Source organism: Sciurus vulgaris (genome assembly GCF_902686455.1).
Source record: "Sciurus vulgaris genome assembly, chromosome: 4".
Lineage (NCBI taxonomy): Eukaryota > Metazoa > Chordata > Mammalia > Rodentia > Sciuridae > Sciurus > Sciurus vulgaris.
This window is the reverse complement of record NC_136464.1, coordinates 33,489,844-33,507,424: the sequence shown is the minus strand read 5'-3', so window position 1 is coordinate 33,507,424 and position 17,581 is coordinate 33,489,844. Positions and strand designations below refer to the sequence as shown.

Below are 17,581 nucleotides of genomic sequence, written 5' to 3'. Positions count from 1 at the left end.
TGTGGTTAGCAGAATCAGGCTTGGCTGAGCCACGGGACACAGAGGGCTGACTTCCAGGAACTGGCAGTCATGAGAGACCGTTTCGGACTGCCAGGGAGCAAGTGGCCCTGTACAGGGGTGACTCACCATCTGATATGCTAATTCCCTAATCAAATGGCTTCCCTAACTCCACCCCATCCTGTTCCTTGAAGAAGCCCCTTCCCGGTGTTGGTCCCCTCCTACCTGTACAACTATAAATCAAGGAAAGGTGGGCTTCTCCATCTCGTTGGAGGCCAGATCTGGTATGGCCCGATCCATCACATCCCCTCCGTTTGAAAAGAGTTTGGGCTCTTGTGTTTATTGATTAGATAAGTTTATTAGTAATTAATTGATTGCCAGCACCAACAGAAACTCTTCCCCTCATCCATGCGGGACGTGGAAACTCCCCACAATTAGGGTAATCTAATTAGTTCCTGGTGTAGTTTGGATCTGAAATGTCCCCCAAAGGCCCATGTGGTAAAGATCTGGTCCCCTACCCGAGGTGTCAATAGGTGGTGGAAGAGGTGGGGCCTAGCAGGAGGTCTTACATCCAAAAGAGCACACGCTTAGGGGATAGTGGGGTTGGGGACTCCTCCTCTTTCTTTTGCTTCCTGCCCTGAGATGAACAGTTGGGCAACACACTCCCCACCGTGATGTGCTGCCATGCCACAGGTCCAAAACCAACAGGACCAACTGATCCCGGAAGAAACCTCTAAAACTGTGAACAAACATAAACCTTCCTTTTCGCGAGTCGACTGGCTCAGGTGTTTAAAGAGTCCCTTGGCCAGTGTCAGTGGCACATGCCTGTCATGCCAGAGGCTGTGGAGGATAAGACAGGAGGATTTCAAGTTCAAAGCCAGACTGCAAAAAGCAAGATGCTAAGCAACTCAGTGAGACCCTGTCTCTACATAAAATACAAAATAGGGTCGGGGATGGGGCTCGGTGGCAGAGTGCCCAAGTTCAATCCCTGGTGCAACAGTCCCTGCATCAGTAAAGGTTTTCAACCATAACCCTTTATTAATAAAGGGCATGAAGTACGAAATTTGCTTAAGAGCCAACAGCGTTGCTCTTTTGGAGGAAGGTAGGTTGGCTGGCGAGCCCGGCCCACTCCTCTCAGCAAACACTTCATCTCAGCTTCAGGAGGAATGAGGCCACCACTGAGCCAACGACTTACTTCATCAGGGATCAGTCACCAGGAGATCATCTATGGTGACCTCAGATCTTGACAACAGCCAGGGTTCCCAGTGTCTCTCTTGTGATGATGAAGCACTGGCCATTTCCCTGAGCTCCCACTGCTGCCACTGCCCATGTCCCCGAGGTTGCTTCCCTTCACAAAGGACAGTGGTTGTGACAGCAGTGACTAGCCTAGAGATGGATTTATTGAGGAATATTATAAGGACAACTGGTAAAGCTCCCCATCCGTTATTTGGGACTCATTCATTTCCTCAGATAAGCCCCCAGAATAGCCAGACATAAAGAAAACATCGTTTCATTAAAGCAGAACTAAGTATCTAATATCACCATCCAAAAAAGGTAAGTTGAAGCAAGCTTCAAAGAAATGCAAGAACATGGCTTCAGATGCCAGTTTTCTCATACCCAAGGGAAAGACTGCAAATCTCAGAGAAGTAGGAAACCCAAGGCAAGAAGGGAGACCTCAGGATCTCATCAGGCAGTGAACCAGACACATGGCCAAATAATAAGAGACAAAACTCTATTTTACAATCTATAAATTTATTGAGTAAAAACAAAATCAATGTCAGACATGTTAAATTTGGTTTGGTTCAAACTTGACTGATGTCCATCTGAGCAGAGAAGAGGCCAGGTGAGGAAGATGCACAGTGGTGCCGGCTAGGGGACAATGACCAAACAATCTTCCACTGGGGTAAGAGCAGGCATACACAGCCAGGCCGAGTCAGTTAGCCAAGGGGGACTCAGCGCTGAAGGAGCGGGGGTAAAACCAAGGTCGAGTAAGCACAGAACCCTGAGCAGAAGAGGGGACAGAACGCTCAGAGGGCAAGGTGCGCTGAGGCTGGCTGGAGGGCGGCTGCCGGCACTCATCTGCTGCGTCACTTGGGGAACACGGTGACCACGTCGTAGCCCTCGGGTGGTGTGACCCGCTCCCGGGCATGCTTTTCACAATAGATTTGATCCTCTACAAAGAAATGGCCCTTCTGCTTCAGGTTGGTGCCACAGTCGGTGCACACGTAGCACTCAGGGTGGCGGTGACGGTCCCGCAGCTTCACAAACACCCCACTGCAGAGGGAGGGAAGAAAGAGGACTCATTAGTCACAAGCAACTGCGGGTGACACCAGGGCTCCCCACTGTCCTTCCTCAGCTGGGACCTGGGGCTTCTCCACAAAGGCCCATCAGAGGGCAGACCAGGGGCTCCCAACTGGCCTCCAATAACGAATGTAAGAAGGCTGCTCATTCCCGATGCTCCAGACACTACTCTGAAGTCCTTTCCACTTCGACAGACAGCAGCCCTGCTTCTCTGGTTTTACACATTCAGAACCTAAGAGCTTCACGGCCCAAGAAAACCTGGGCCACCTGGACCTGGAACACACACCTACACGGCCTTACTGCTCCCTTTTGTCCAGGTAGGATTTGTCTTCTTTACACCCAGAACAGATGTTGCACATCCAGGACTTTCTGCCTTTTCATGGTTCACCCAACCTGCCAGGCCTCCGCGGACCGTGGGAGGCAGATACTCACACAATGCCGGTGCCACATCTGTCACACATGGGCAACTTCTGAGCATTTCCAATTGATGCAGCCACTTTGGTGACCGGAGCTTTAACACTTCGGAATCCTGAGGGTTTGTTGGGATCCCCTGAAATGACGAAAGCACTTACGTTGGCTGGGAAGTGCAGAACAGCCTGAGTGCCACTTAGCTCTTCCAGAGTCACTTCTAGATATGTTCGAGTAAGCTCACAGGCCCAGGAGTCCGATGCGACTCTGGTATGTGGTCCTGGCAAAGTTACTTCAATTCTCGGGTCTCCTATTTTCCTTTTCTATAAAATAGGTGATTTTCTCCTTCACTGTCATTCAAGATTTTTTAAATACACGAAGCCCTTCTACAGTGGCAAGCGCATGGGCAGCCCTCACAACACAAATTACATTACAAATTAAATACATGCAAACACGGATATGGGGACTTAGGAACACCTTATGTGGATATAATAAGTAGATAAAACCAATATCTGATAACCAAAATGCAGTGTATTTAGATGTGGAAAGAGGGTTTATGCAGTAGCTCAGTGGTAGAATGCTTGCCTAGCATTGTACAAAAGTCCTTGGTCTGATTTCCAGCATCGCAAGCAACAAAAACAAAAAACCCTTCTCCTAGATGCAGAAAGAAATACCACCCCCCCCACACACACACACACATCATTCAGTACAGCATGCTACAGGCAGTCAGAGGAAAATATCTACTGTATCTTCTGTAGTCCGCTTGGTGCATATGAAATCAGCACCCAGTTGCTAGATGCTCAACTCCTCACAGTTCAGCTCATCATGCCTCAGGAAACATAGCCCTCTATCATGGTAGCTATGCAGAATGGTAAGCTGTTGCTATTACTACTGTTGTTATATATTCAGCTGGCTGGGTTTCACATCTCTTACTTTTTTTTACCACAATGTGTTCTAGAAGTACTATTATGTTCATCAGCTATTTACACATGGCTTTCTCCCTAGACTGCAAACAACTTGAGCACCCGAACCTTGTTTTGTACATTTTTTAGCTCCCCACAGAGCCTAGCATGGGGCTTAGCAAATAACAGACTATCCACAAATAAAATAGAAATGAATTATGAAATGTCATGACAAATGCAGAATGATCCCCACCCTCTCTTAGCCCAACATGCTTTGGCTAAAGAAACTAGAGCTGTCTCCACATCAGTGGTGGTTCTGAACAGGCACCTGTGAGCATCCCAGGCACCAGGAGCGATTCCAGAAAATTCACAGATGAACTTTACGCCAGACCAGCTCAATTAGCATCCACAGGTGCAGAAACCCCATCTCCAGGTGCAGAAAATGCTGTTATACATCCCTCCTGAAACCTACACGTTTAGACAAAAGCTGCTATTCTCAAACTTTATTGTACATCAGATTCACCTGGTATGTTTGCTGAACCACAGACTGCTGAGTCCCTATTCCCAGAATTTCTGATTCTGTAGGCCCAGAATGGGGTCTGAGAATTTGCATTTTCAATAATGTCCTATATGCTGCTTCTGGTTCAAGAACCACTTGACCAAAAACCACTGGACAAGGGCAGAGAGATGGCTGGCGGAAGGAGGAAGCAGAGGATCTTCCCATAACCACAGCCGTGCTAGGCAGTCCTGGGGCTGTCAGATGAGGATGCTCTTCTCTCTTATCCACTCAGAAAATGTGTCCCCATAGGCTGACCAGTGCTTTTGAACCAAAAATTGAGACAAGTTCAAAGAAAGAGTGTTTAGAATGCCTCGAGTTGTTGTGATCAACTGTATATTTTGCCCACAGTTATCTCTTCCCCTCTTTCCCATGCTTCCCTCTGGTCAGTGGTTCTCTGCTGGGGGTGATTTTTGTCTCCTAGGAAACAGTTTTAGTTGTCACTGACAGGAGAGGGAAGGTTACTAGCACCCTGGGTCAGTGGAGATTCCATGTGGAGGACTGAGCAGCACAGCAACTTGCACAGCCCTGCAGCGCCATCTGCTGGTTCCAGAATTTTTTTCCTCTACTTATACAGACAACACTGAAATTCTAAGAAATTCTTACTTCTCAACTATTTTGCTACTAAACTCCATGCAACCACAAACATTTCCAAATTTCTCTTCTTCCAGTGAATGCTTCAGCTCAAATATTTTTGGAAAGAAACTGAAAATGATATAAATAAAACATTTGTTTTTCTCTCCACTTCACTGCAAGTCTTCCATGGCTTCACACTGCCTTCAGAATCAAACTCATGATCCTTAACTTAGCACTTGTGGTCCTCTGTAAGACTCCAAACATCTGAGGATCCTCCTGGAAGCCGGGGCATCAGTCAAAATGACCTGCATATTTGCTGAGCATGTGGCCAGCTTATTCCTCTAAGGAGGCTCTGACCCATGACATCTCCACAGGTTAAGTCTCCGTTTCACGGACCGATAAATAAAATGTGGTATAGACCTACACTGGAATAGTATTTGGCCTGAAAAAGGAAGAGAATTCTGATACATGCTACAACATGGATGAACTTTGAGGATATTATGCCAAGGGAAATAGGCTAGTCACAATAAGCCAAACTCTATGATTCCACTCATGAAGGGTAACTGGAGCTGTGAGATTCAGAGACAGCAAAGTGGAGGAGGCCAGGGGGCTGGGGAAGCAGGGAATGGGGAGTTATTGTCTAATGAGCACAAAGTTTCAGTTCTGCAAGGTGAAGAGTTCTCGGACGAATGGTGGTGACAATGACAGTAGCACGAGAGGAATGCACACAAAGCCACTGAACTGAACGCTCAGAAGGGATCATGATGGTAAAATCTGTTACATGTATTCCATCAAAATCAAACAATAAAGGCTCCTTCTGCCTGCAAATGTGGGATTTATCCCGAGCGAGAAGAAGTGTGAGGAACCCAAGGCCTTATCCTCCTGATGCAGAAGATGAATTTCACCAGCACGAGCCAAGCTGCATGGAGTCTTCCAAGGTTCATCGCTAAACCTCCTTCAGGCACCTTGCTGACTGTGCTTGGGACACTTTAAAAGACCCACTTTCCGTATAATAAAATGATGGCATGTGCAGGCAAATGGATGAAATTGGAGAATATCATGCTAAGTGAGATAAGCCAATCTCAAAAGAGGAAAGGAGGAATGATCTCGCTGATAAGCGGATGAGGACACACAATGGGGGTTGGGAGGGGGGCAAGAATGGAGGAAGGGGGACTGTATAGAGGGAAAAGAGGGGTGGGAGGGAGGAAAAAATAACAGAATGAATCAATCAGCATTACCCTAAGTAAATGTATGATTACACAAATGGTATGTCTCTATGTACAGAAAAACAAGATGTGTCCCATTTGTTTACAATAAAAAATTTAAAAAAAAAATACTCAAAGAAGCCTATAAAAAAAAAAATTCACTTGGATCCCTATATGCTCTGACCACAGTCATTCCTTCAGTTGTAAGAAGCCCTTTAAGCAAAGACTACTTACGTCGTTCCCCCCAAAATACCTGTGTTCTTTCCTAGACAACTGTTATGGTTTTTTAACCATAGGTTCATTTTGCCTGAAATCATGTGAGGTATATTATTTTTGGTCAAATGTCTCAGCATACATGTTTGTGAGAGTCAGCCAGGGTGTGTGCTTCAGTAATATGCTCCTTTATATTGATGAGTACTGTTGTATGGTATGGATACACCACAATTTGTTCATCCATTTCACTCTTTTTTGAAGGTTTTATGGCTGTATTTGTCAAAGTTGTAGAGTTAATATTTGTGACAGTCAATATATGTACATCTGATCTCACCAAACGATAAAGTGAGTCTGGGCTAGGGAATGGACAGAAGCATAGAAGATGTGAAAATGGCATGTAATCAGCAGATGTTGAATCTGTGTGGCAAGTATATTATACTATTCACTTTATTATATATGTATATATTTAAATTTCTTACAAAAAAAATTTTTCATAAAAATTAAAAAAAAAAAGAGACCCACTTTCCCCTCAGGCCTCGAGATCCTTATTATTAGTCTTACTGGAAGAAGAAACGAAGGTTTAGAGAGACTAGCAACTTGTTGGAGGTCTCACAACAGCTCGGGCAGAGGACTGCAATTTATCCTGTTGCATTCAGTGAAAATCTAACACAAATACACATTCAGAGACAGGATAATCTACAAAGATCTGTTATTTCCCTCTTCCTTTTTAGCAAGATCTTGATTTTCTTTGGGACAAGAAAACATCTAGCCTAAGGGATACAAATGTAATTTCCAGACTCTTGTGCAACTAGGTGTGGCCATGTGACTAGATTCTAATGTAAATGTAATAGTCGTGGGACTTATGGGAAAGAGAAAGTTGGTTCATCTGAACGGGGATTCCCCAACCACCCCGTCCCCTTCCTTCCTCCCTGGTGCCTGGAAGTGAACATGATGGATGGAACACCCACTGCCAACTAGGACCACGAGGTAACCAGGAGCATGGAAGCCGTAGATTTTGTTGATGGAGCGCAGGATGGAAGGAGTCCAGACCCTAATGAGCATGGAGCTGATAACTTCCTACTCAGGTCCTTCTCTGTGAGCCCAGGTGAGCTCTGGTCATGTCCTAGTTTGGGGTGGAATGACTGACTTCACCCCTCTTAGTTTACATCCACTTAGAATAAAATAAACAGTGTTTCTCACATTTTAACAAACATCATCCTCAAGGGCTGGAGCCCAAGTCCAAGTCCTTCCTCCATCAGGCCTAATGCTGGAACTAATACGAAGTCTGGCTCATTTCTTCCCAGCTGCACAGGTACTCCAAGCAAAGGAGAAGATTGCTGGGAGAACAATATCCTTTAGCATAAAAGAAGCTTTTTTTCTAATTTCCTATGAGTATAAATTACCAATCTCTAAAGAATTCACCAAAGGGGAGGAAGCCCAGGTGTTGGGTGTGTTCAGCAGGGAAGTTTCAGCTCAGGAGGGCCTCCCCAGAAGAAGCTGAAATTCCAGCAGAGGGAGTCCAAGGGGGAGGTGCCCTTCCCAGGGCACTCAGCTCTGACCTTCCCTGGATGCCCTGTGCAAACAAGTCAGCCCTTTGCAGCTTGGTAGAGTCAGGGTCCCCTACAAGAATCCCCAGGCATCCCTCCCAGGAGCACCAACTCTGTTCACATGTGAACAGTTTGGGACAAGGACAAGAGAGCAAAAGACAGGATGCCAGTAAGGTGACTGAGCCTCGGAGAATGAGACAGAATGTGGAGGGTCAGGCATCATAAAGACTGGGTGTTACCATCTGGATCTGAGGTGTCCCCCAAAAGCTCATGTGTGAGACAAGACAGGAAAAGTTCAGCGGTGAAACAACTGGGTTATGAGAGTCTTAACCTCATCAGTGCATTAACGCTGACAGGGATTAACTGGGTGGTAACTGAAAGCAGGCAGGGCGTGGCTGGAGGAGGCAGGCCACTGCGGGTATGCCCTTGGGGTGTATATTTCGTCTGTGGTGAGGAAGTCTGTGCTTCCTGGTGCCACTGCCCGAGCCACTTTCTTCCACCAAACTCTTCCCCCATGACGTTCTGCCTCACCCTGGGCACAGAGCAATGAAGTCAGCCATCTATGGACGGAGACCCCTGAAATTATCAGGCAGAAATAAGCTTTTCCTCTTCTAAAATTGTTCTCGTCAGGTCTTTTGATCACAGCAGCAAAAAAGCTGACTAAAAGACCAGGAAAGGCCAATAGTGAGAATCCAGGAGGTGCTCCCTGCGAGCAGAGGAGACTGGGGCTGCCAACGTAGAGGCATTAGGAGAATGGGAAGGAGACAAAGATCCTTTGCTGGTCATAATGGGGCATGCCTGTAATCACAGCTATTTGGGAGGCTAAGGCAGGAAGATTCCAAGTTCAAGTCCAGCCTGGGCAACCTATTAAGATCCTGTCTCAAAATGTTTCAGAAAGGTGAGGGTGTATGCAGCTCAGCAGTAGAGCACGTGCCTGCCCCATGCCAGGCCCTGGGTATGTGTGCCCCAGCACCACAGCAGGGGGAAAATGCATCCCTTCCTTAACACATCCACTTGTCACCAATTTCTCACAATGTGCTATGGTTATTAAATGAAGATGCTGTTTCTGCTATCTGCTCAAACGTCACCATAATGAACACACAGAATAAGATGGCTACAATGGGAACTGTCTCCTGAAACCTGCAGAACCACCCCAGGTGGTCCTGAGTACTCCAGGCACCCCAGGTGGTCCTGGGCTCACCATGGACAAGCTACAGCTGATCTGGCAACCTTCTAATGACGTTTCAAACGTCATAGTAATTACGCAGCACCTGTCTGTGCTGGTCATGGTGAGAAGTGTTTTGCACAGCTTATGAGACTGGAGTGTAGAGAGGTCATAAGGTGAGAACGTGGCCACCCCAAGAACCCTCAGGCCTTGGAGAAGTCATCCACACTAGATCAAAAATGAACCCATGGAAAGACAGTAGGATGAGACAGACATTCTTACCTTATATACATGTATGAAAAAAATTAAATTAAAAAAAAAACATGGCCACAAAGGGAAAGTGGGTCCTTCTCTCCAGCCCCTTTCTCTCCCTCTTAATGAGCTTTTAGCATTTTAAAAGTCAGCTGGGGATGCTGTTCAGTGGTAGAGGACTTGCCCAGTACACATGAGCTCCTGGGCACTGCAAAAAAAAAAAAAAAAAAAAAAAAAAATCCATGCCTAGCAATGTGGCCCACGTGGGAGTACGTGTCTCAAATTCCAGCTACCACATTCGTACCTCCCAAGCACATTGTGCTCTTTCTACCTACACTCCAGCTGCACTCACCTATGCTTCAGCAAGGACCAACCCTCACACCAGACCTTGAACAAGGGCCTCTGACCACAAGTTGGGTTGATTACCTTTTTCCTCTGACTCTAGGATTTCCTGCAAAACCAGGAACGATGTGGACTGCTTCGGGGGCTCGTTTAACTCCTGTTTCTCCTGAAGCATCTTGTACACTTCAGATTCTTTGTTGATGACAAGGCCGCCTGAAGGCTGAGGATGGTCTAAGCTGTAAAGAATGTTTGGAAATTTATTAGGACACATCAAGAAATGAGCAAAAACTTCGCCATGCACTCCCCTCCAAACAGACACCCCTGATTCAATGGATGGATAGAAAAAACATCACCATCCCATTTCCCAACCCAGCCATAGACCCTTCTGCCAATACCATGGGGTGTCCTTGTAGACAAAGCTGCCTGCAGCTTCAATTTAGCAAGAGACTATTTTTCCTAACAGTTTTAGTAATTCAATTACATTGCGGCTTAATCCGATGGAAGGGGAATGCTTTACTTCTTTTTACATTACATAAACATTGTGTCAAGAGAAAACTTGGCAGAGGGAATATGTTGACCACAATCTGACCACTAACCTCTCAGCTGAGTCCCCTGGGCATGGGCCACATACATTACTTTAAAAACAGAAATCACTGTTCTTCCCTCCTGCTGATCTCATCGTGCTTTCCCTGTCTCCACCAGCTCTGGGCTCACCAATCACATGGTGGTAACAGGACCTGTCCTGCCTAGTTCACAGGGGTGGGGGCAACAATGAAAAGAGCAAGGGCTTTGCAAACTGTGAGGGGTTTGGACCCAGGGACTAGGCAAGCCAGGTCTTGCCTCCCTGGCCTTCCTCCTGTCACTCCAGGTGCCCAGAACAGGATGAGACAAGCACTGCTGTAAAGGCCTCTTTCCCCCGCCCCAAGGGCTCCCTCTTCCAGTGGGAGGAGACCTGTGCTGCCTGGAATCAGGAAGGTGACCAGGAGGAAGACTCCAGTGAGTTTACCTACAGAATCCATCACAAATCTGACCATCCTCACAGCCCAGCTCCCCTGAATGTCCAAACCACACCAGGGCTTGACCCACCAGCTGCCTAACTTGTCCCTCTGTTGCCATTCTCAGCAGCAGGACTGGCTTATTTTCAACCAGAGGTCAAAGGACATTTTAAACCTATGTATCAGACTCTGGCATGACGTCGCTCAATGTAATCTCATCTGACTTTAAACCAATTATTTATTTTAATGACAAAATACAAGTTCAATCAGATTCAACTCTTTTAGAGTAAATGTTCATTACGAAAAAGGAGAACGGTCCTAAAAGATGCAGCCCAGCTTCCCTTTCCAAACACAGCTCCTAGCCCAGCCTCTAGCAGAGCAGCCCTGGGCAGTGCCTGGGCTGGACAGTCAGTCTCCCCGCTTTGCAGCACTGCTCTCTCTGCCTGGAACGTCTCCCCAGACATCAGAGGAGCCCCTGGGATTCATTCAAGTGCACTCCTCAGAGAGGGCTTCCTGACCTGACTTACAACCATCCACCCCCCCCATCACTGTCACCCCCAGTTGCTTCTCACAGTGCATTTTATCTGCCTCTCTTTATTCTGGTAGGGTCTGTATACTCTAGAGGGTAAGCGGGGACTTGGCCTGTTTTACTGCCCAGTGCACTGCCAGGCCTCGCTGGGTGCCTGCCCCAGGGCCAGAGCTCAGCAGGCATCAGGTAAGTGACCGACACTGCCACAGGACCCCGTGCCTGTTCCCCCGCTTCTGCAGGTTCACAGGGGCTCTCCAGGACAGTGGCCCCCAGCTCCTGCCCCATTTCACCCGCTTCCTCTCACTTACGCTACTTCTTCGGAAGCTGACAGAGGGACATGTACCCAGTAGAGCAAAAAAGCAAAGAAATATCAGGTGGGTCAGTGGTGGTATAAGTTGACGCAAATGGATAGATTTGTACATAAATCAGTTGTAGCTCCTACTAAAGCTGAAAGCTCTCCAGCCCACTAGGCTGCCTCCCAGCTTTAGGAATGTAGGCAAGTGCCAATAATTATACAAATTATGTTTATTCACTCACTTCCCACCCACCCATTGTGTAATTAGTTCACACTCCATTTAAAAAGAAAATCAAGGTGTATATTTCCCATGTGATTTTCCCCCCAGTTACTTCTCCTTCTCTCCCCCTCTCTCCCTCACCCTCTCTCAATCTCTTCTTTGACACAATCTGTGGGGCAGCCTGGGGAGCCTCCTGGGGCACTTTAAGTCCTCAGTCCTGCCAGATGGGCGCCACGGTTCATGCCCACAATCCCAGCTACTCAGGAGGGAAGCCAAGGGAGGAGAATCACAAGTTCGAGGTTCGCCTCAGCAGCTTAGTGAGACCCTGTCACAAACTTTTAAAAGGCTGGGGACGTGGTCAAGTGCTCCTGGGTTCAAAACCCAGTACTGAAAAAAGAAGAGTCCCGGTCCCAGCTGAAAACTGAGTCAATCACAGCCCTGAAGCCGCGGGTGCTTCCCTTTGACTGTAGTCATGTTCTGGCAACAGAGAACCAGGACCCCAAAGAGTGACGCAAGCTTTGCTGTGGCCAGGGAAGGTCAACATTTAAGCAGAAACACTGGTCCTCTGGTCACTCCTGAAGGGAAAGCAGCCAACCAGCTCTCCTACCCATAGCAGCCGGCCCCTGCCGTTGTCTCTCCTTCACCTGCAGGAAGTGTGGGAGTCTCCCAGGGCAGGCCTGTGGGCCACCCTGACCACTTGCTTTATCCAAGCATCCCCCTCCCTCAGGCTCACCTATTCATCCCCGTTCTCCAAGTTAAATACCTGACTTTTTAGCCTGGAACTTGCCCTATGGCCAGAGGACTACATTATTTTTGATGAATCTTTTTTTTTATTACTCTTAGAACTATTTTAAAATCAAGAGCAGACCATGGAATGTTCTTGGGAAGAATTTTTCCTCTTCTTTGGTGTATGTTATGTCTGGAAGCCACCAAGGGAACGCTAAAAATGAAAAAACCCAAACCACAAGGCCATCACGTATTCTTCCAGCAAACAACCTTATAAAAATAGTTCTGTAATTTTTTTAAAAATTACTAGTTTTCCTCATTGGTTTATCATTTCCTCCATTTTAATAGTCAAAAATTATAATTTAAGTAAATATATTTAAATATAATTTAAATTATACCCTCCTTCCCCAGATAAGACACAGGAGCATTTTCTTCTCAGGGATTTCTTTGGTCCCGAAAAGAAAGCCACATTTACAGCCAAGGTATGACAACCAAAGTTTTCACTGTCTTATGGTGTCCACAGTAGTGGTGGCTACCCACGTCCACGTGTCTGTCCACAATATCCATAAGCCCCATGCTTCCCGTGTGTCATCGGTCCAGGGACAGAGGAGGGCAGTCACTGATGGTGTTTTCAAACAACCTGGTAGGCATTCCCTTTAGGGTCTATCAGACAAGCAATGCTGACACCCACGACCATCTGCATAACAGTTCCTGGACCCTGGGAGGATTCACGGCCTCAGCACCACGGAGTACACAGAAAGTCCTGCTTGAAGAGCACCCAGCTCCAGCAGCTGTTAAATAAGGGGCTTGTACAGGAGAGGTCAGTGCTCTAGGTACATCCTGAGGCAAGGAGTTGTCAGGGGAGGTGGCCACAGAAGGCTGAGTCATCTTCACAGTTTCCAGAAGCCAAGACAACAACAAAAAAAAAAAAAAAAAAAAAAAACCCAAATTTACTATTTATACTGCTGGACAATTTATAAAGCACTTTCAATGTCCATTACCTTACCTGAAACATTGATATGCCTAATTCACAAATAATAGCCTAACACCCAAACTCAAACATTAGGTATTAACATGATAGCACAATGTTTTAAAAATGCATAAGAAATGCAACCAGCCTCAGCAATTAAGCAAGGCCCTTAGCAAGACCCTGTCTCAAAATAAAATATAAAAAGGGCTGGGGATGTGGCTCAGGAGTTGAGTGCCCCTGGGTTTAATGCCTGATACCAAAAGGAAAAGAAAGAAAGAAATGGAACCCAAAAGTCCCATTTGTATACACAAAAATGGCAAAGGAAAAAAATTCTTTCTTTGATGCTACAGTTTGGATATACCTGAAGTGTGTACCCCAAGAGTTCATGTGTCACAAGCTTGGCCCTCAATGTGACTATGTTAGAAGGTAGCAGACTTTTAAGAGGTCAAACTTAGTAGAAGGCTACTGGGAGCACTGCCCTCAGATCAACATAGTCTTGTGGAACTCCAGTTAGGTGAGCTGTGAAAAAAGAATGAACCTGTACCTTCTCCATCTGTGGCTACCTGTCTTGCCAGAGGATCTCTCCCTCCTGCACACATTCTCATCATTATGATGTTATCCACCATAAGATCCTCACCAGAGCCAAGTCAATCCCAGCACCATGCCCTTGAACCTCCAAAGTTGAGGCATGAACTTTTTTTCTTATAAAATCTCTAGCCTCAGACATTTTGTTATAGCAACGGAAAACAGAATAATACATATAGTTTTGGAAAATATAATCCATGTGACTGAGTCTCAAAGAAAAATGTTTTCAGGTCAACACTGGTGGGACAGTTTTCTAATCCTACTCTTTATAGCTTTGATAATAAAATATAGGAGTAAGTATACATTATATAAAGTTTCCTAGTCCTCACTTCTCTGAGTCGCATTTGGAGTTTCCAAAATGTTCAGTATTTTCTAAACTACTATTTCAGACTCTAAACTCATGGCCTGTCTCCCCAGTGAGAGTGTGGCCAGGCCAGGCTGCCCAGCCTGATGAGGTGATCTTCAAGAAGAAACTCCCTTTGAGCTCACCTCCCAGAGGAGGATTTTGGAGGCTGAGTTAGTGACCTCAGATGACTTGCAGGCCTGCTTAAGCAAAAGAGCAGCTGGAGTCAGATGAAAGTCAAAAGGTTAAGGACCAAAAAAGAAGGCCCACTGCGTGGGACATGGATCAGCACAGCAACCCTGAAATGAAAGTCACCTCCCTCAGAATAATGAAGTCACCTGAGTGGGGACCAAAAGGGCTTTTTGTTTTAAGTTGAGCCGTCACTGGTGGCACCAACTTAATAATCTGTATATAAATTCTAACTGAAACAAGAAAGCTACCAACAATATATGAAACTCACTTCAAATATTGAAATATGAACAGGTAAAAAAAGGTAGACTAAATATATCATGACAACATTAATCAAGAGAAAGCAGCAGTTGCTATGTTACTATCAGATGAAGGGTACATCTGAACAAATAAATTCACCAGATTCAGAAAAGGACATTACCCAGTCACAAACAGGCCAACCCATGAAGAAGCGAACATACCTTAAAACAACAGACCTTCAAAATATGTAAAGGTGGATAGAACTAAAAGAGAACTAGACCAACTCAGAATTATAGCTCCAGAATTTAATACTGCTCTCAATGACTGACAGAACTAGGCAGAAAATCAGCAAGGATGCAGAAAAACTCAACACCATCAGCCAAGAGGGTCTAATGGGCATCTGAAATACCCCACGAGAGCAGAATGAAGTCGTTTCAAGTGTCCATGAACACACACCAAGACCACACCCTGGGCCATAAAACAAACCTCAACAAATGTTAAACAACTGAAATTACACCAAGTGTGTTCTCTGACCACAATGGACTCAAACCAGAAACCAGGAACAGAGAGAAAACAGGAAAATCTCTAAACACTTGAAAATTAAATGGACTTCTAAATAATACGTGGGTCAAAAAAGAGGTCTGAAGGAAATCATGAATACATCAGATCGACTGGAAATGCAAAATAACACAGTACACCTGCAGAGCCCCGCTGAGGGACAGTGGAAAGGGAAACGGAGGGCACTGAAAACATACACTAAAGGGGGAAGTCATCTAAGCTCCAGGACCAAGAAAAAGAAGAGCAGAACTCCAACGCCATCAGAGCACACAGAAGAAAGGAAGTAAAGGCAAGCGCATAAAGCAATGAGGCCAAAAAGAGAAAAATGACAGAGGGAAATGTATCCTTTGGAAAGGTCAATAAAACTGGCAAAGTGCTAGCAAAACCAACAACAACAACAACAAAGAAAAAAGAGGGGGAAACAGCATAAGTTACCAATATTGGGAATGAAACAGTAACATCACAACAAACCCTGCAGACCCAAAAGGACAGTAAGAAGTACCACGAACAGGCCACACACAATTCTGGCAATTTAGAAGAAGTGAACCAGTTTCTTGAAAATTATAAATTACCACAACTCACCCAATATGAAAACAATGATTTGAATAACCCTATAACCATTAAGGAATTAAGGAAAATTACTCTGAAAGAGTAATTTTTAAATTTCCCCAAAAGAAATGGTCTGACAAGAGAATTCTACCAAACATTTAAAGAATTAATACCAATTCTACACCAATTCTTCTTCTATTTCCCAACTTATTTTATGAAGTATTATACTGATAAAAATCCTGATGACAACTGTATTTTAAAAAAATAAACTACAGACAAGTATCCCCCATAAATACTTGTAGACTTCAACAATATATAAAGAGAATTACATTCCATGACCAATTGGAGTTTATTTCAGGAATATAAGTCTAGCTTAAAATCAGTCTGTGCAATCCACCATATTAAGACAAAAAGAAATACATTATAGAAAAACTACTTGACAAGATTTAACATCTATTTATGATAAAAAAAAACCCTGTCAGCAAAATAGAAATAGAAGAAACTTCCATAGTTTGATAAAAACATGTACGAACTCTATATATAGTATCATACTTAATGATGAAAAGTTGAATGTTTTCCCCTCAGAGTGAGAACAGACACTCTTATTCAGCGTAATGCTGTAAGTAGTAGTCAATAGATAAGGAAACAAAAGGCTCAGATATCAGAGAGAAGACATAAAACTGTCTCTATTCACATATGACATGATTGTCAAGATAGAAAAACTCTCAGAACCAATAAATTCATCAAGAATACATCAAAATAAACATAGGACACAAGATAAACATAAAAGACAATGCATGTCTTTATACTGGCAATGAACACATGGACACTGAAATTAAAAATACAATACCATTTATAAGTGCTCAAAAAGTAGATTTACCCTCTTATACATAGTTGTAAATATAATAAAACATGTATGAGACTTGCATGTGGAAAATATCAAAATGCTGATGAAAGAATTTAGGATCTAAATAAATAAAATAGTACCATGTTCATAAATAGGAAGACAAAACAAAATAGAGATGTCGAATCTCCCCAAATTGATATATAAGATTACTACAATTTGTCTTAAAATCCCACAAGATTTTGAAAGATTAAAGATTATTCTAAAATTTATGAGCAGGGTGTGGTGGTACCTACCGGTAAACCCAGTTACTTGGGAGGCTGAGGCAAGAGGATCACAAGTTCAAGGCCAGCCTGGACAACTTAACAAGACCCTATCTCAAAATTAAAAATAAAAGTTGGGCATGGTGGCAGACTCCCAGCGGCTCGGGAGTCTGAGGCAGGAGGATTGTAAGTTCAAAGCCAGCCTCAGCAAAAGCAAGGCACTAAGCAACTCAGGGAGATCCTATCTCTAAATAAAATAAAGATAGGGTCGGGGATGTGGCTCAGTGGCCGAGTACCCCTGAATTCAATCCCTGGTACCCCCCAAAACAAATTAATTAATTAAAAGTAAAATAAAAAGTGCTAGGGGTTGCCAGGCGCAGTGGCATACACCTATAATCCCAGCAACTCAGGAGGCTAAGGCAGAAGGATCAGGAGTTCAAAGCAAGCCTCAGCAATTTATCGAGGCCCTGTCTCAAAAGAAGAAATAAAAAAGGCTGGGGATGTGGCTCAGTGGTTAAGTGCCCCTAGGTTCAATGTTTAGTGCCAAAAATGGGAGGTGGGGTGTGGTTCAGTGGTAGAGAGCCCCTGGGTTCAATCTCAGTAACACAAACGAAAACAAAAGTTAAACTTAAAAAAAATAAAATTAGATGAAAAGGCAAAAGAACAAGAGTAGTTAAAACAATTCTGAAAAAGATAAAGGGAGGAACCAGTCTACTTAATTTCAAGACTTACTTTACAGCTCTAGCTCAAGACTGTGGTGTTGACAAAGGGACAAATATATAGATCAGTGAAGCAGAATGGAGAAGACAGA

The 17,581-nt window shown here is 44.7% G+C and overlaps 1 protein-coding gene across 2 annotated transcripts in view; it reads right to left on the bottom strand.

The window, feature by feature from the left end:
• Positions 1–1,728: 1,728 nt before the first annotated feature.
• PDLIM1 (PDZ and LIM domain 1) overlaps positions 1,729–17,581 on the bottom strand; it is a 45,391-nt gene continuing 29,538 nt past the window's right edge. For both annotated transcript variants that reach the window (XM_079135847.1, XM_079135848.1), the window contains exons 5-7: positions 9,549–9,700; positions 2,731–2,848; positions 1,729–2,271 (exon numbers count right to left, since the gene is read on the bottom strand). In XM_079135847.1, the coding sequence (XP_078991973.1) occupies positions 2,085–2,271; positions 2,731–2,848; positions 9,549–9,700 (457 nt within the window). In that variant the 3' untranslated portion in view covers positions 1,729–2,084. The remainder of the gene's footprint in view (positions 2,272–2,730; positions 2,849–9,548; positions 9,701–17,581) is intronic.